This window comes from Phyllopteryx taeniolatus, chromosome 10, assembly GCF_024500385.1.
Source record: "Phyllopteryx taeniolatus isolate TA_2022b chromosome 10, UOR_Ptae_1.2, whole genome shotgun sequence".
NCBI classification, from domain to species: domain Eukaryota; kingdom Metazoa; phylum Chordata; class Actinopteri; order Syngnathiformes; family Syngnathidae; genus Phyllopteryx; species Phyllopteryx taeniolatus.
This window is the reverse complement of record NC_084511.1, coordinates 26,930,457-26,949,484: the sequence shown is the minus strand read 5'-3', so window position 1 is coordinate 26,949,484 and position 19,028 is coordinate 26,930,457. Positions and strand designations below refer to the sequence as shown.

Genomic DNA, 19,028 nt, shown 5'->3' with positions numbered 1-19,028 from the left:
AATTGTTAAAAAATCTGTTGTATTGACTATTAAAAAAGTCTAGTGTATTATTAGTGGTCTCTGTTGTGCTTATGTGCATTTGCACTGTATTTATGTCAAAGAAAACATGCAAAACATTCACCCCTTGTCGTCTTTTGTTTCAAATTCATGACTAAACCTTAAAAGTAAGTGTTCAAAGTTCGATTTATATGGGTCAAATCCATACTTCTGCCATTTGGGCTCCCTCGGGGAGGTGTATCGCACTGTAAGTGTACTCAATTTCTCATTGTGGAAGTTACTGTATTTTTAAAAAGTGACGAAATAAGACCAACTTTGTTCACTAAAAACGGGTAGTAGTTTTTTTCCCCCTTTATCTTCATAAACTATATTTCACTGCAAGTTATTGTTTTTTTTTTTTTTTGGGGGGGGGGGGGATGTATTTTTGCTGGGTCCTTTTTGATCATCCACTCTGGTAAACAAAATGGCTCCTTGCCCAAAATAGGCTGTCAACGGGTAAGCACAGTGACCTGAAATTTTTCATCATGAAGGACAACTCACTTAAATTAGGAATACATTGTTGAGCTGAATCGAAAAGACATAAGGTATTTATTGATGACGTTTGGGACTAAAACATGCACTAATTAACTCAGAAAAAACGTGAGTTTTAAACAATTCAAAACAGACGTATCCTGATTCACAAGCATTATTAGCATTTGTGGAGCTAACGCGTAAAGCTATTACATTCACCACATATTTAGCCTGCTAACAAATATTAAAGTTCTCATTTTTATTTTTTTTTATTATGTGTCAATTAGGTGGTGGCCGTGCGGAAATGTTTTGCTTTCTGGACCACAAGTGAGCAAAATCGAGTAATAACTCGTTAGCTAAAACGATTAGCACATTAGCTCGTTTGTGCTAGCCAGCGTATGTATTTTGCAAGGATTCTAGGATTTTAATAGTCATACCAACACATTTGCACATGCTATGGCACAAAATTTTATAACCAAGGCACAGGTTAGCCCAATAATTTCCAAGAATTAAATGGAAGGTTTTAATTTGAAGTAAAATGCTAATTAGCATTATTGAATAGCTTCAGTCTTCAGTAATTAGTTCCGTTCACTTGCGGTACATTTACCAAAAAATCCAATAATACGTAAACCATTTATTATTGAGAATAATGGCATATGATGAGTTTGATATGATATTAAAAGGATATTAAGTGATACGAACACCTGCGAATAGCGAGGGTTCTCTGTATAACGTTATTATCAGAAGCTAATGCTGGTCACAACGATTTGTATACAAACGTTAACTAATTCCATAATGTTCCCTTTATAGGCAGAGTATTGCTGTAATTACAAATGCACTGTCGCCACGCACTGGACAGTAGATGCTTCCACAGCCAATGAATCGTTTCTGCTTCCTTAATGGACATGGAAGCAAGATCCACTGGTGTAGATCAATGCTAATGCTGTAAAACTCTTTAGCTGTCCCTCAGGAAACAAAAGCTCCAGGACGGCTTCCAGGTTTGGATTGTGGCTCGTGTGTTTATGCATTAGGACCCCCACACTCCCAGTCCCCCTACTATTGTGATTTTTAAATCAGCCTAAATCCTTGTAAAAAGCAGTGTAACTTTGTCCCTGCAGCAGAGCTACGGTGTGACCCAGAGGATCAGCGCTAAAGCCTTTGAGTGGCTTGCTAATTCCCCGCCAAAGACCTCATCAGCTGTCATCCAGGCTGGAATGGAGTCGGGAGTGAGGCGGGCAAAGCTTGTCCCATCTGGCGGGAAAAGAAAAGTAACCTCCACCCAAAATTGGCCATTAGTTTTGTGCTAAAACGTTGTTGCTACTGTTGCATTGTCTTCAATCGTAAAAAAAAAAAGAAATATTTTGAAATATATACCAAATGAATTATTTTCTTTTTAGGAAAGTGAAACAGCAATGGCTCGTCTTCTTAGGAAATGTACAGTGTGGCAAAGTGCAACCGTAACAGTTTGAACAGTCTGAGCAAAATATTACATTATGTATAACTTTTTATATCTTTTCTTTTTAGAAAAGTGCAGCCTCAATAGTTTGTCTTCCTTTTAGGAAAGTGGAACATTAGTTGTTTGTCTTCTTTTTAGAAAAATGCGACATTAATTGTTTGACTACTTTTTAGGAAAGTGCAACATCAAAAATTTTTCGTCATTTTAGGAAATTAATGATGCACGGCCAAGTGCAAGAGTAACAGTTTAAGGAGTCTGAGCCAAATATTTCATAATATATAGTGCAACTGTTTAAATATTTTCTTTTTAGGAAAGTGTAACCTCAATAGTTTGTCTTTTTTTTTTTTTTTTTTTTAGGAAAGTGTGACGTCTATTGTTTGTCTTCTTTTAAAGATGGTGCTCCATCAATGGTTTGTCCTCTCTCTACGAAAGTGCAACATCAATAGTTTGTCGTCATTTTAGGAAACAAATGATACGCGGGCAAGTGCAACAGTAAGACTTTAAACAATTGCCTGAATCTTGTCGTGTTAGGAAAGTGTTAGTAAAGTGTCAGTAGTTTGCCTTATTTTTAGGAAAGTAGAACAGCAATTGTTTTCTTTTGAAAGAATGTGCAAAATCAGTCTTTAAAGAAAATGATGGATGAGGTGCAGCAGTATTGTAACTTGCATTGTGGACGAATGTAAAAGGTCAACTCTTTTTAGGAAAATGCAATATGAATAGTCTGCCTTCTTTTTAGCAAATGAACGATGACTGAAATTATGACGCTATTAAAACTCCCAACAGCATATGTTATGGCCAGAGGCTGAGCTGCACTGGTCTAGAGCAAGACTGTGAGGCAGTTACACTTCCTGTCCTTTACGTAATACAATATATGTGTAGGCAAGAAATGATGGCCAATTTTCTGTGTCCAATGTTGTGGGTACACTTTCCACTTTCTGCAGTCGGAATGTCCCAATACTTTTGCTCACGCAAGTACCCCATGACCGCCTTTGAACTTCCAGTGTCAGTGACTCCATTGCCCCTCCTATTGCCCAAATTGAGGTGTAATTCAAGATAAATTGACTCTTGCTCTTTGGACCGCAGCCCTAGCCCTCTATCTGTTAGCACTAATGGAGGCCAATATATAGATAAGTGCGCTCTTGCCAGAAAAAAATCAATATCCAAGTGACCCTTGAGTTTTTTTTCTGCGATTGCCAACCTCGCTCCCACCCCCCCCCCCAAAAAAAAGTACAAAATTATAATACATGACAGAACTATCACAAGAAATAAGAGTACATTTTGATTCAAAAGTAAAGTAAATAAAGAGATTGTGATTATAGCTTTATTGATGGAAGTAAAAACATGTTTCATGTCACAGTTTTGTGTTATTGCTTATAGCTGCTAAAAGCTTGTATCACACAACGTTGCCTATCCAAGGACTACGGTCTAATTTGATGATAATCAGTTTTAGGATTTAGCCACTAGTTAAACATGAGGTATCAGAACTGGTCAGGCATTCCCAAAAAAATCATCATTACTCTCTGTCCATCCTTACCGCTCACTACTATGAATACAAATACTGCACTGTGGGTTGTTTTATCCCGATAAGGGAAGTTTATGGCGTCATAGAACCAATCTAATAGAGTCAGCTCCATGCACGCCATTGTCTAAAATCTGGTACGTTGTTGACCCCTAGTGTAAGAAGCAGGGAATGTAAGCCTTAAACTGCACAGGAGGCAGATGACTCTACTACGGGGAGTTGCGTCGGCGCGATGGAGTCCGCCGACTGACTCGAGCTTTGGAGGGGGTTCTGCTTGGCCTCCATAGCAACAGCGGACGCCATGGAACACTCATACGCCTGGTTGTGTTTAGACCACAACCGCGTCTCTTCAGACTGATTGTCCCCTGACGGAAAGATATTACAATTATATTCCGGGTGATGTAGGTGTATATCAACACAAGACGGGTTTTCACAGTAGCTTCTGATACCTGTCTCTGAAGAGCATGATGGACATACCGCCCTCCTGGGACAGCCTGTTGCTGGGAGGACGTTTGCTTTTGGCTCACTGTCCACTGCTGTGTAGACCTGTTGAGTCCGACAGGGGTTAATTTAGAGAGTTTCCCCAAAAATGGTGTCAGAAGTGGGATTATCCACGGTGAACCAATGTGTAAGGACACTTGGGACGAGGCTAGGTTTGAAGGTGCACAACAAGTTGTGTCAGAAGTGTGACTGGCACTCAGATATACAGTGCAGTACTGTAAATGTAATACTGTTTATTATTTTGGTTGCTGTTTAGTAGCTGTAAAGCATAATACTAAGAATTTTTGCCCCGCCTGAATAAACCAGTGTTGATGGTGCTACTTTTTGGAGTTCCACAATAATTGTTGTCTGAAGTGGGATAGAAAGTCATGTTTATTATTTTTGCTGGAGTTCGCCATGGTGTATAAACTACACACATGTTTTTCACATCCAAGGTCAAATCCACTGCCTTGGGAAAACAAAATACACAATTTCGGAAAGACACTTTGCACAGGGCACCCGGGTGTTTGCTGATTTGCTTACCTGAGGTACGCCGTCTTTGGTGATTTCCAACATGTCCTCGACCGTCACGCTGGTCTGACTCACATTGTGCGCCGAGGACTGCTTGCGGGAGAGTCCTCGAGTTCTTAACCAAGAGGATAAAGGGGTGTTTTAATTAAGGTTGCCTCTCAAATCATGTTAAATAATCAATTAATGTGTATAGCCAAGGACCTGGGTGGTGAATACACAGATAGGCCTGTCAAAGACTCGAGTAAGCGACTTACAATACGTTGCGTATTTTCGGACTGCTTGGCTAAAACTTACAAAAGACTTGACTTAACGTGGTATTCATGAGACTTGATTTAAGACTTGAACTACCCCCCTGGGTCCTGGGTTGTGGCTGGGTCCCCCACGGGATGGGCTCGCTGCCTTGCCCCCCTTTGCCTCAATGTACCGTCTCAGATACTCCGTACACCAGTTGACTAACATGCATGTGATATGGTGTTCATTCACTAAAAATATACATTAAGATATCATTGTACAGGTTCTTACAGGTGTTTAGACACCATTAAAGCATCCCACCCCAACACTCATCAGTAGCACTCCCTTGGTCATATCCCACATCCTGTCCTGCCCTGCCCTTTTCTGTCCTTTCTCATTTCAAGATAGTTTGCCAATTGTTTTTATCTTGAAAGAAAATGTTTTTTTGGGAAGTGCAAGACTTACTTACTCCTTCCTCTTGATTATATAATAGTGTTATGCAAATCAATATGTTTGTGAATGTAATTATGTGTAATAGAGCTGGATTAAACAGTGTTCCTGAATGGATGCCTCTGCTAAAGCCAAACAATCCCAATTTGTATCAGCACCAGGATAAGGCAGTTTTTGATACATCTATTGGTGTAGCTTGCCAGAGAGCCACTAAATAAATCCAGTGCTTGTGTAGTCACTGTGAATTTGATGGTGCGTTTAGGTAAGTCAGTTTTAAATCCAGGGTAGCTGTTTAGTGGCTTATATCACTATGCAGCGAGGGGATTCTTTCCTGCCCCCTCTATAACAAAGACACTGAAGCACCAAACTCAAAAAGAGCGCCCAAGTGCACTTGCAGTCAAGTGCAGAATGCAATTTGAGGCCAAGCTATTGGCGGCCACGCGGAGGTCATACCTCAGCGGCTCCATTTTGTCACCGCGAAATGGCCTATTTTGATGTGTAATTGCTGTTGAACAAGCTAAACCAAGCATGTAATTGAAAGCGTGCCACTTCCATAGAGGGGGGGCAGACTGTGACCAAGGCATACGCGACAACGGAAGTGCGAGGTGGGGCGAGTTAAGAGTGCGTGGCGAAAGCTGACAGCCTCGTACATAAGCCGGCAAAACAACAGCAAAGCAAATCAGCTACTTAGGGTGGAAATAAAAGGGAGTGGATGTTCCAACTGCATAGTCACTGGTCTATGTGGTGTGACTACATACTGGCACATGCGGCCCCCATCCAGAGACCCTCGCATTACCACAGCTCACGCATGCCCAAGTTTGATAGACACTTTCCGGATGTTGTCTTTCGTCACTGGAGCAGTTCCACAGGAATAATGCCCGATACTTAGAACACAGCACTGCTTCTGCAGTAATGTTGACTCCCAATGAACACCATGCTTCAAACATTTATTGAGCGATATTTATCCAAAATGAAACCTCTAAAGTCAAACGCTGCTGAGATCGTTCAGTTAGAAATTTGGCCCAAATCCATCCAGCCATTCATTTTCAGTAGCTCTGATCCTCATTAGGTTTGAGGGTAAGCTGGAGCCCATCACAATTGATGAGAGAAGGGGGTGTGTCTTGGACTGGTTGCCATTTCCAAATCATACACAACTTTTAACCAGATGACCAAAAAAGGCAGAAATCTAAAAAAAAAAAAAAAGCAGAGACCAAAACGTGTTTTTTTCTGGAACTGCAGATACCAGAACTTGTCCTTGTCAAAACCTGCACAGACCTGAGCATGTGTCATCATCTAGACCTGCAGAGACCAGAACATTCATCAGTCTCTAGACCTACAGAAACCAGAACATGTGACACTGTCTAGCTTTACATTCATCAGTCTCTAGAACTGCACACACCAGAACATGTATCAGTCTCTACTCTATAAACACGCAGAGACCAGAACATGTCATTTTCTAAACCTGCAGAGACCAAAAAATGTATCAGTCTCTAGACATGCACAAACAAGAGCTTGTCAGTGTCTAGACCTGCGAGACGGGAACATTTCATTGTATAGACCTGCCGAGATCAGAATATGTGTCCTTGTTTAGACCTGTAGAGACCAGAACATACAGCAATCTCTAAACATGCAGAGACCAGAACATGTATCAGTCTCTAGACCAGTTGCAACAATAGCTTCTATCATTGTCTAGACATGCAGAGACTAGATCATGTATCAGTCTCTAAACATGCAGAGACTACACCGTGTATCACTCTCTAGACTTGCAAAGACCAGAGCAAGTCTCAGTGTATAGACCCACAGGGACTGGAACGTGAATCAGTCTCTAGACCTGCAGAGAACAAAATGTGTCATTATCTAGACCTGCAGAGACCAGAACATGTTTCATTGTCTAGACCTGCCAGGATCAACAAATGTGCCAGTCTCTATACATACAGAGACCATAACGTGTCGTTTCGTAGACCAGCAGAGACCACGTGTCACTGTCTAGACCTGCAAAGAAAGAAAAAAATATCTAGCTCTCAACCTGCAGAGACTAGAACATAGGTAAAATGTAAATACCAATTTTTAGCCCATAATTTTATGAAGTTATAATTTGGGATTCAGATTTTTAGGTACAGAACATTTTGTATTGTACGGAGGTGTGCCGAGTTCCCACATGGAAGCTATTAGGCAAGGGACAGGAAGTATAAGTGTCCCGTGCGCTAGCCACACGTCTCCTCCGTGAACAAACACAGGCAGCTCAACCGCTGGCTAGCGAATATCGTGGCTAGCGGAGCGCTTTTGGCAGTATCTCAAAGTTGGTAACTTGTTTGAAACTGTTACTTTTGCACTTGTCCACATCATTCATTTCCTAAAAAGAAGACAAACAATAAATGTTGCACTTCCGTGAAAAGAAAACACTGAAGCAATTCCGCCCCCTCTCACCCGTAGCAGTAGGTAACACAGGCAGCGATGGAGAGCAGGCAGACCAGGAGCACCATGCAGGCGGCGACAACTACGTTCCTGCGCTTCTCCTCCTCCGCCTGCTGGAGCTCCCACCATTCCAAGTCGGTGAACTGACAGCGCTCACCCACGTAGCCTGGCACGCAGCTGAAACAGGTCAATGACCTATTACTTCACCATATATTTCTGAGGTAAAAATGCCTGGCTTTGATTTGACAATATAAAGTAGATAAAAGTAGGTAATTTTGTTGTATGTGTCCATGTACTGTATGTAACTGTGACTTTACTCGATGTGCCTTTATTTCCGATAACATGGTGTTCAATGGCTTTATAATGGTGCTCCAGGTTCCATGGAACAATAGTGACCCCTTTAGGTTCAAATCAGTCATTATAACCAGGAGCGTATCTATAATCGAGTTTGTGGCTCAGTTCCAGCAGATATTAAGTTAAAAAGACAGAAAAGATGAATTACTTGCAAGCGTAGGAGTCCACCTCAGGGAAGTAGAAGCAGACACCCTGGTATAAGCAATATGACTCATGGGTGGAGGGGCAACTCTCCACGGAGTTTCCAGGGCGGCTCGTCGTCACAGACGGCGATGTGATGCGTAGCTCTAGAACCAAAACAAACGATTCGACGGACACGGAATAAAACTGGAATTCGTCGTGAACACACCTTGACATGTCTGCCCGTTGCCGTGGTAACCAGCCTGGCACTTGCAGAGGAAGTTTCCCTTCGTGTTTAAGCAGTCTGCGTTTTTGTCACAGTTGTGCCTTTCCAGTTTACACTCATCAGTATCTAGAATTGAGCACATATTCATACGATATAAAGAAGAGACAACAGGCAGCGTGTACTATTACGCTATGTGGACAAAAGTATTGCTATGTTCCAACTTGATCAAAATGAGCATTTGTGCATCAGTGTTGCGACACCCACATACATTATCCCAGTGAAAGGGTTCAACACCCACACTTTCCCGAGTGAGAAGCATCGCACCCGGAGGACCCGGAGGCTTGTCTCAATACTTTAGCGCGTACAGTGTATCGATCCACAGTATCTTTATCCTGTTGCTCTTTTGCTAGAATGATATGATATACTCAATCCATATCCTGCATCCTAACACTCATGCCGGTCTGACAGAGACCACATTGAAACATGTCATTGAGACTTACAACTAAAACTAAACTTAACAACTTTTCTGTTCTTCTGTTCCATGCTGTTGTTACCTGACACCATCTTGTCTTTGAACGTCCTTGCCTCATTGTCCAAGTCCACCTCTGCTCTGTTAGAGGGCGTGTGCGGTGTGCTTTCATCATTAAGTGTTTTGTCTGGGAGCGATGTCACACCTGCGGGCTTGTCATCTAAGCCTAACCCTGTGAAAAGTGAGAGTCAAAGATGTACCTTACATCTCCTAACCCTAACCCCAATCTCTAAACCAGCCCTTCACACTTGCCCTAACCCTAGCACTAACCCTTAACCCTGACCCCGAATGTGGAGCCTTGCCCTATGACCTTACCCAAACCCTATCCCTATTTCGAGGAGTACTACTCACTGCTAGTTAGCTAATTCGTCACAATGCTAACGTGATTTGTTGTCCTTGATAGTGCACGTACACAGTAACTTGCCTAACATGTACTGACCAGTACATATCCTACTGTTTGAAAAGGGTGGAATCCTATTGTCATTAAATGCCATAAAATGTATCCATGTATTTTTTGTTTTAATTATTTTGTATGTTTAATGTATAAAGTTGAGAGGGCAGCTGATCACTTTCTTTTACATTTAAAATGGTTCTCACTTTGGTTTATGGGTCAGCAATTTATTGGTGATGACAATTATTATGCATTTAGAAAAGATTTAGTTAAAATAATTCCTTAATCTTGATAAATTGATTCAATTCTAAAGCGCACTATGATATTTTTCTGTTCCAAATACCTGTGACTTCAAGCTTTGAACATTTCCATGCAATCGCTGTGATGAGTTATAATGCACACATGTAGACGATAAACTGAAGCAAATTGTTGTTCTTGAGAAATCTGAGGTTATTCTTATTGTTTTGGTAAAGGATACTCCATTACATATTTGATAATATATTAGATTTCCCTAATGTAGCGTACTTGTATTTCTTTGCATTCTAACAAAGAGAAAATGACCAACATGTATTTATATCAAGTATCATGTGATTTACTGGTTAGGCCCACTTTACATCAAATTAGGCTGTACTTCAATGAGTTTGACACCTCTGCCCTAACCCTAACCCCGAACCCAACCCCTAATACAATCACTAACCCAAATCCTAACGCCAACTGCAACCACTATTCCTAATCCAGCCCCAAAACCCAAATCCTACTGCTAACCCACCCCCTAACCCCAATCCATATATATATTAATAAAATTGATCTTTGCTGTCTTGCTGTACCTGGTTTAGCAAGCGGATGCACTACCACAACAGACGCGGGTTGGACCAGGTTGCCAAGGAGACGTTGCAGTTTCCTCCCGGTCCGCTTGTGTATGCTCATCAGCTGACGGTTCTTCTTGTCCACCAACCACAGCCTGTCCTCAAACACGGCCAAGTCAAACGGCCGGCCTGGGAAATAACAAAAGTCAGTGACGTGAGGTGAGCGTCAATCATTGGGTATACGTTTAAAAAAGACCATGGCCATTTCATAACCTCACCTACTTGGTTCTCTAGCAGGATCCGTCGGTCGGAACCGTCGAGAGCGCAGGTCTCCACTCTGGTCCCGTCGCACCAGAAAAGACGACCCTCAGCGAAGTCGACCGTCAGACCACCAGGCGACACCAGGTCGGTGTTTGCGATCACCGTGCGGTCCATCCCGTCTAAAGAGCAGCTTTCCACCTTGGGTTGACGTCCGATATCCGCCCAGAACAACTTCCTCAAAAAAAAAAAAAAAAACACGTAGTAGAGGACATTTTAAATCAGTACATATATACAGTAGATAAAGATTGTATAATTTCAAAATATAGCAATACAGTACGTTGTAAAACTGACTTTTCCAGAGGATGAACTGTGATGGATGACGGCTTGTCGAGTCCAGTTCTTATTAGAGTTGTCATATTGAGTCCGTCCAAGGCACTGCTGACAACTGTTGACTGGCTGGAAGTGTCACATTTAAAGCAATATCTTTTACTCTAGAAATAAATAGATCTTAATACTTAGGCACTGCAATAAATCAATTCATATACAGTACATACAGTATATAGAGACCAACCGCTGTCACTGTTTACAATTGCCTATCAACATACTTCCTCGACACCAATGTTCCCACTTAGACGGGGCTTTTTGCGGCATCTTTTGGCATCTTGGGTTTCATCAAGCACGCAAAACAAAACACATTTTTCAGCGAGCAGCTAGGGATATGATCCACAGAAAAAAAAGTGAAAAGGTGAAGTTGTGACGAGTGAATCGCAAATATGCAGGGGAAGAGACATTTGCCCATGAAATTGAATGAAAAACAATTCTGTAACTTGCCTACAATGCATTTTAAAACTATCCATCTACGCACCGCATAACAGTCCAGTACATCTTGCGATGGATCCAGTCGACAGCCAGCCCGTTGTTTGAGTCTGGACTGTCTGTGACGAGGCGGTGTCTGGATCCGCCGTTCAAATGGACCCGTTCGATAGTCCTCTGGGATGTGCTGGTAAAGTACACCTTTAAATGCAACGGAAGGGCACATTCAATACACTTAGCCCAGTCTACTGAGACCCATATGTAATACATTAAAAAAACAACAACTCAGTATTCAGATACAAAATATATCCACTAGATGTCACTGCGTGTTCACACAGTTGGACTCTTGTGAGATGTGCAGTTCATTGAAAATATCTGCATATTATTTATGAACTGTTAGAAGTTTTTTTTTTCCCCCTACATGGTTGGACATTAGGTCATAATCCAAAGACACTATTTCTCCTCTGGGCTCTTCCGCAAGGATTTGGCCCTCAGTGCCATCGCTGTTAATTCTCTGCACGCCCACCAGACTGGCAACAAGCAGATAGGGTGTAGGTCCTAAAAAACAACAACAAAATAAACACACTATTGCATGTGCAAGCTTAAATGAGCACACGGAGATAAGAAGTGTGTTAATCAGCTGTTGACTGCTTCGCAATAATGGTGTGACTCACCAGAGGCAATACACCGCTTGCCATCTTGCTGGAGTCGGTAGCCGGGCAGACAATTGCAATGCCACCTAGTGGGGGAGACTGGGGTGCACAGCTGACTGCAGCCCCCTCTGTCTGCGGAAGAGCAGCCTGGAAAAAAAACCAAAAGACAGTTCTGCCAGTCACTGTTACCCTACATTATGTAACAGGGACGGTGCAGCCTACAATATTGTAACCCTAACCCAACCTCTAAGCCTTCTTTTTACTGGAATTACTTTGGACCGATTCATTACACAGAAAAAAAGTGGTACCTGTACAGGCCTGTCCATCCTCCTTTAATACAGACCCCTTTGGACAAACACACACGGGACCCTCGTCTGTTGCAAGGCAACCGTGACCACACTCGGTGGTGTTGCCTTCACAAGTTATGATCTCTGATGAAAGGAAATAAACACAAACACAGAAACTAAAAGATGCAGTGTACATGCTGTCTGCTATACGTTATTTTTAGACAGGCACGTATTGCTGGGTCCGGGAGACCAGTTGGTAACAAGCCCCTTATGTAAAATCCCTTTATGAAGTCAGCTCACAATCCTGCAGAAATACGGCAGGTGAAAGTGTGGTGGAAAGTCAGTCTAGAATGTAATTTTAGGTCACACTGGACATGGACAAAATATACACAATAACAAGAGGCATTGTTTTTTTTTATAGCCACAGCCCATTAGTCTCTTGACTTGTTTGCATGGCAAAGGTCATCATCTTAGACTTGACAAAGGCCTGCTGAAATATGGTCCCTATCACGGGAGTGTCCCTTCATTTTCTAATCTCTTTATCTATGTTAAGCCTTGTCGTTTAAGATTAAAGGGGCAATGTAGTTATTGGCTGTCTGTAAAATACAGACAATAAGGCCCCAATAAGATCAGTTTTGCACTATATTTTTATATGTGAACGCAATACGTAGTGATAGCATTTTGTCCAAAATAAGATAACATGCAATTGGTAGCTCCCATATAATGTCAAGGCAGTCTGGCCGTTTGCAACCCAGCCTTTTTATTGACTCTGTGGGGGTTAAAGTTGTGCCTGGGGGCAAATGCCACCACAACAAGAAGAGGTAAATAACACTCACCAAAACAAGCTTGATTTAAATTGACGAAGCAATCTATATATACACAAGACAAATAAATGTACATCACTATACCTCTGCATGTTTTTTTGTCCGGTAGGAGAGCGTATCCCTTAGGGCATGTGCAGAAATAAGACCCTGGGATGTTTTCACATCCGAGAGAGCAGCCGTGGTTCCAGTGGGAGCATTCATTCACATCTAAGGTACACAGCCGTAAATAGTATTTTAATGTTAAGTGGAAGCTGAGCTATATTATGCATACTTTTCACCATTTAAAACCAATATCAAGTGTCTGTGACATATTTTTGTCAAAATACTCCAAGGATTAAGAATTACCACTGCTTATCCCACCCCATCTACTGGGTGGCCAATGCCTAGAACGGGTTTTCGCCGACATGACAACCATAAAAACATACATTAAAAAAACTTACCTTCACAGTAGGAGCCTTGCTTACTGAGAGCAAAGCCTTCACTGCACTTACAAACTCCCTGCTCAGCTGTACTTGAGCACACATCGACGCAGTTGCCACTCCGGTCATCGCATCCTGATTGAAAAGAGTTAGCATTAATATTGTATACTGGTTTCTGCCATTACAACAACAACAACAACAACAATAATAATAATAATAATAATAATAATAATATAGGGCTAGTTAAATGTCAAGTAAAACCTGGAAGCGATGATGGTGAGTCCACCATTGGCTGCTTGTCAGGATGAACTACTCTGATATCAACCGGGACCTTTGCCATTTGGTTTACATTGACGTCCAGCGCCTCGCCGCCTGTGTACTTGTTGACTTGCTTTATTAGTCGGGACGCAGCATCGGTGTAATACACATGCTCGTGGAAAAGCCCTATTCCCAGCGAATCAGAGCTGAGCAAACGAAAGAGAGAAAAGGCGTGAAGTACTTTGGGAAAAAAGGAAAGGGATTGGGAATAAATGTTGTGTGTTTACTGAAGGGGCTGGTCTATGAAGTGCAGGGCTTTGCCATTGTAGTCAGAGGAGGCAATCGTGATTTCGCCTTGCAGACCGAACTGAACCCAGAACAGTCTCTTGTCGCCGTAGTCGACGGACAGTGCCTTCCACTGTTGCGAGTTTTTAATCAACGTTGTTTTAGCTTGTCCTGTCAGGTCAGACCGCTGGATGCTTGGGGTCATTCCACCAGACAGCCAAAACAAAAACCTGCGAAATGAAAAGTTTGTTTGTTCATCTTCTTTTTTGAAGCAGGGTACCGACGTACTGACAAATCAGAAAAACGCCAGCTTGTCGGATGTCTCTAAAAGATCATCCTCAGCGATTATCCCATTGGTGTGGGGTGTAATAAGAATTATTGTTCCTTCCCGGTTTGCTCGGAAAACTGTTTGGGCTGACAATTTTAAATGTAAAGCCAGTTCAATATTTACAATGGCAACTCTCTATGTGCGACAGACTGCAGGTTTGTGACACGAAACACAATGATCACCAATTACGAAACAACCTGAAGCAGTGTTGAGTGTATGAAGCAACAACAATTACAACAATTATTTGTTTTGCTTGTAGAAATAGAAATGGAGCTTACTTTTTTTGCATTTATGAGACAATCTTTAGGATATATATGTAGAACACAAAATTCAGACTGTCAGTTCAGAATTCAATTCATATCTACACCTTTTGACACTTCCACATGCAATGAATCAAAGTGCCAATTTCATTTTTACATTTAGTATCCGCGTCCAAAAAATTGGGATCAAAATGATGTAGTTTGACAGGCGTTATCTGAGTCCTGAACATCCACTTATAGTGTGCCAATCTGCATTTAGTATTTATGGATTCAGTTTGAGCCCCGAGACATGTCTCCGCCCATTTCCCAACAGTAATTTCTGAGTGTAGATCATAAAAGAGGCAACAAAGGGCACTCCTGATGGGTAGATCTGATGATTTGAAAAGGTTTTGAAATTTGGTTGTTAGTTATAATTTCAGCCATTGCCTCAGTGTACAGTAACTAGATCTACCTTAGAAAAAATCCCCCAAATCCAATTATTTACAAGTATCCCCATTTGATCCTGTCGAATGCCTTCCGGGCGTCTGAATGATGGAATTACATGTCCTTTAGCGTTTTGTTTAAGAAATAATGCATTCAGCAGTCTACGTATATATACGTAACCCATTTTGGTCCTCATTGATTAGATGTGGAGCGATCCCTTTTTTTTCTTTTAGCCATACCCTTGCTTAAAATAAAAAGGGAGTTTTCCTCCCCAGTCTGCTCAGAAAACAGTTGAGGTCGACAATGGTAAACGTTAAAGCTGCTAAATATTTTTACGATGGCAAATCTTTATGACTCTGGTTGAACGATGATTATGACATGCAACAGAAAAATAGCCAATCAGGAAGCTAGCTGAAGCTGGAGCTGTTGCCGGATGTAAATAAAGGAGCAGCTGTTTGTTTTGAGTGTTTGTACAACGTGTCTCACAAGTTATTCACCGCAATGAAAATGACGAGAAGAATTTGCAACCAATGTGCAGTTACCAGATGAGCTAACAGCTTCTTCTATTTCTCATCGTACGACTACTCTCTCTTCTTCTTTGTATTTTCCGGCAGCCTGGATTCCCTCGATCCCTGTGCTGCCTTTCACAGTTCAGTCTTGGTATTACCCACAAAGCATTACGTGTTGGATGTTCTGCGTTGGTATTCTCAAGTACAGCACACAATATTGGAGCAGTTTCCTCATCGTGCGGGATCTCTCACATTTTTCTAATTGGTTAACAATTTCAAAATCTGTATGTTTGTACCACGCTTTTGCATAGCAATTGACTGTAGAGTGTTACCTTTTAGTGGGGTCAATCACAATCGAGCTCGGCAGACTCAAGTGCCTCACGAGAGTCCTTTGGTTTTTCCCGTTTATATCCATCCTCTTTATTCTGCCTTTTTCCCGGCTCGTCCAGTACACGGCGTTCCAAATCCAGTCCACGGCGAGGCCCGAAATGTGTTTGTCAGACGCGTACAGTTTCTGCGGAAGATGACCAATGGACAATTTGTGTCACTCCAAAGAAAAACCAAACTTAGCTTCTTACAACTGTTTTTACAATGCCAGGAGGATATCCAAGGCATGATCATGGACGGACGGACAAGTCAGCATGTCTAAAAGGTAGGGTGACATCTTAACTGATTTTTAAAATAATCTCTCTGGAAAATCTTTGAAACATATCCAACATCCAGGACTTTGTGGACTCTGATTTGAAGCAGGAAAAATTCAGCCCGATTGGTGGTATGTTTGTACCCCCTAAACGGAATCAATGGATTGATCCAAGACATTTACACAAACCATTAGCTCCATCGTCACCTGTCTTGGCATGCCTCTCACGGATGTCTTGTAGATGATTCCGGCATGCTTATCCGCCCAGTAGATTCGTTCCTCGATGAAATGGAAATCCAGCAGGATGGATGATGCTACCCCAGCCACCAAGCGTCTCTGGTTCTTCCCGTCCAGATCCATCCTATGTATGGCTTTACCATGGCCGAAGATCAGGAAGGGCTGCGAAGCTTAACACAAGGCATTGTTTTCATCCGGGTTGAAGTTATAGCTGCTTTGTCGATAAAAGCTTGTTCTTTAGCGATGTTGCATTCATTCAGGATGTCGGAAGAACTGTGTCGAGTAAGACTTTATGTTCCAACAGTGTCGGAAAAAGAATTATTGAGTTGTCGCCTCAATAGTAGCAGACCTTGACATATGCCGTGTTTGCTCTTGTTCTATCATGGTAATACCACTGTTTACATGCAACCATGGATACTTCCCTCACACTGTGGAATGAAGATGAACAATGAGCAACGGCAGACAAACAATATAATGAAATTGGGGTTCATGGAATGGTCAGCATTATTCTTGAATTTGTAGGATGCATTCATCTGCCTCTATGAGAATGCATTTGTCATTTTGTTTGGCATTTGTTGCAGTCTTTTCGCCCAACCGAACAACCAAAGACCAAATTGTATGGGCTGTAATCTAAACGTGTGTAGGTGGTCCTCAATTCAGAATTCTGTTCTTAAAACAGTAATTTAAGACAAATTTGTATGTACATTGGAAAGTTCGAATGTGGATTAGTCTATCATTAACCTCAAAAGTCATGATTTGAGAAAAAGCCCTACTAGGCCATAAATTCACTTTATGAGCAGTCAAATAATAAAACAAAACAAAACAATTACAATAGTAACCAAGCATGTCTTCTTGTACCACGTGACCACATATTCTTACGCCACTGCACAAACTAGTTCATTGCACACCACTCGTCACCTCAAAACACCCTATCTTGGAACTGTCCTAAATTGAGGACCCCCGGTATTGACAGTTTAAGTTGGGCAATGTATTGTTAGGGGTGTAACAGTATGTATATTTCTGTTTGTGATTGCCATCCGGAAACATGATGTTTCCGGATGGCATATAGGAAAGGGACAGAGAGTGTAACTGCCTCACACGCTTGCTACACATCGAGTCCGTAAACAAAGACAGCGCAGCTCAGCCTCTGGCGAGTGGACATGAGGTTAACAATATGCTTTTGCGACATACACTCATTTAGAATGGCATCGCTTGAACGTGATACAGTGCAGTACAGCGTGGTACTTCACTAACAATATAACAAATGATTATTTTTGTTTTTAGAACAAAGTCATATTTTTCTAAGAAAAAGTCATAATATTATGATATTAAAGTCAATGTTTAATGAGGGAAGAAAGTCAATTTCAAAAAGAAAACTTTATTCTCGTAATATTCTTTTATTCTAAAAAAGACACTTTCTTAATCTATAAACAAATAGGATTATATTTTTAAAAATACACATTTGTTCTAAAAAAGAAAATTGCCGTCATAATGTGCCTTTTGTTCTGAAATTTTTTTTTTTTTATCATGCAGTAATGTCAGATTTATGTGCTATATCACAATCATATCAGAGCTTTCAATTAAGGCATATTTACGTATGCACTTTAAAAAAATTATATGACCCAATCATTTATTGCAAAATTATTTTCTTGCTATGGTAGTCCCCAGACTCCAGTTTCAGAACCACTGTATTAGATAATGCAGGTGTACCTAACGAAGTATCCGGTCAGTGGACATTTAAATTAAAACAACACATGCCTTCAGGCTTAGCATCGCAACCGGATGCACTGTAAATGCTGTTTAAAAAAAATAAAATAAAATAAAAATCCAAGACATTTAATTTCGTTTAATGGTGCCACAAACTCACCAACACAGCTGCCGTTCCTCCCAGCCCGTGTCAACCTTTCGTCCCAGCACGCCGTGCCCAGTGCCAAGGCGCTGCTGTTTTGCACCGTGAGATAGATCAGCGCCGCCGTGAGTGTCGTGGCCAACATAATCCTGTTCACTTTGTCTCAGGCATTCCCACAATCAGCAACGACGTGGAAGAATTTCCCCGAGCCGAGGGACATTTGCGCGTGGACTCTTTGCATGTCACCCGGACGGCGGGAGGTGGTTTGGTGGAGGAGACGCTCCAACTTCACATATGAGGAGGTGTCCCAAGTCTCAAAGTGAAGATGTTAGTAAATGGTATGTGGTATCCCACTTACGCCCCGCGTCGGCTCCCATGCTGCCAGTCTGTTTTGGAAGCAAAGATTGAAATTCCTGACACACCCGTGGTAAATTTTGCACATGCAACCCCAGCGCTGGAGCGAAACCTCCTTTAAGTCAGTGTCAGCAATGAGGTCGGGCCCTGAAGAAAGGTCCCACACAATCACTCCTCCCCTCTGAGAGACATGTCCCTTCTCTGTGTGGATGCTCGATTGTGTCTGGAAGAGTTAAATGATGTGTCAATTTGGCTTGTAGTGTAGGGTTACATCCATGCATCTGTTTTCTATAGCGTTTGTCCTAACACATGTCACCAAAAGTACAGTATACAATGCAGGGAAAAAGTATTTGCCCCCTTTTCAAATTCCTATTTTTTTTTTTAAATGATCCCACTTTTAATGTTTAAGATCTTCAAAGAATTGTAAATATCAGACAAAGATAACCCAAGTAAACATTAAATGCAGTTTTTAATGGTGATTTTATATATTAATGGGAAAAAGTGCTGTGGAACATTCAAGTGCTCTTTAGCAAACTTCAAACATGTAACGTTTTTTAGATAGCAACGGCTTCCTCCTTGGTGTTCTCCCACGAACCGCATTCTTGTTTAATAT

General features: G+C 41.6%; 1 protein-coding gene and 1 long non-coding RNA gene across 6 annotated transcripts; one reads left to right on the top strand and one right to left on the bottom strand.

The window, feature by feature from the left end:
* Positions 1-1,407: 1,407 nt before the first annotated feature.
* LOC133485127 (uncharacterized) lies at positions 1,408-16,020 on the top strand. 4 transcript variants are annotated; one of them, XR_009790622.1, is made up of 7 exons: positions 1,408-1,505; positions 1,626-1,775; positions 7,611-7,810; positions 10,046-10,234; positions 10,313-10,420; positions 12,963-13,065; positions 15,934-16,020. It is a non-coding gene; the product is annotated as an uncharacterized LOC133485127 (long non-coding RNA). The 4 variants fall into 4 exon arrangements; XR_009790621.1 differs by having other exon boundaries at positions 7,608-7,775; XR_009790619.1 differs by having other exon boundaries at positions 7,608-7,810.
* On the bottom strand, positions 3,271-18,515 carry egf (epidermal growth factor). 2 transcript variants are annotated; one of them, XM_061788500.1, is made up of 21 exons: positions 18,080-18,515; positions 16,183-16,382; positions 15,668-15,849; positions 13,818-14,045; positions 13,534-13,736; positions 13,294-13,407; positions 12,938-13,060; positions 12,051-12,173; positions 11,764-11,889; positions 11,511-11,647; positions 11,142-11,290; positions 10,628-10,732; positions 10,294-10,511; positions 10,037-10,204; positions 8,844-8,990; positions 8,293-8,415; positions 8,092-8,230; positions 7,602-7,766; positions 4,506-4,608; positions 3,932-4,028; positions 3,271-3,847 (listed from the first exon to the last, which is right to left on the bottom strand). In XM_061788500.1, the coding sequence occupies exons 1-21, from the start codon at positions 18,204-18,206 to the stop codon at positions 3,663-3,665; spliced, it is 3,162 nt and encodes a 1,053-aa protein (XP_061644484.1). In that variant the 5' UTR covers positions 18,207-18,515; the 3' UTR covers positions 3,271-3,662. The 2 variants fall into 2 exon arrangements, with proteins under 2 accessions (XP_061644484.1, XP_061644485.1); XM_061788501.1 differs by lacking the exon at positions 8,844-8,990.
* Positions 18,516-19,028: the final 513 nt, after the last annotated feature.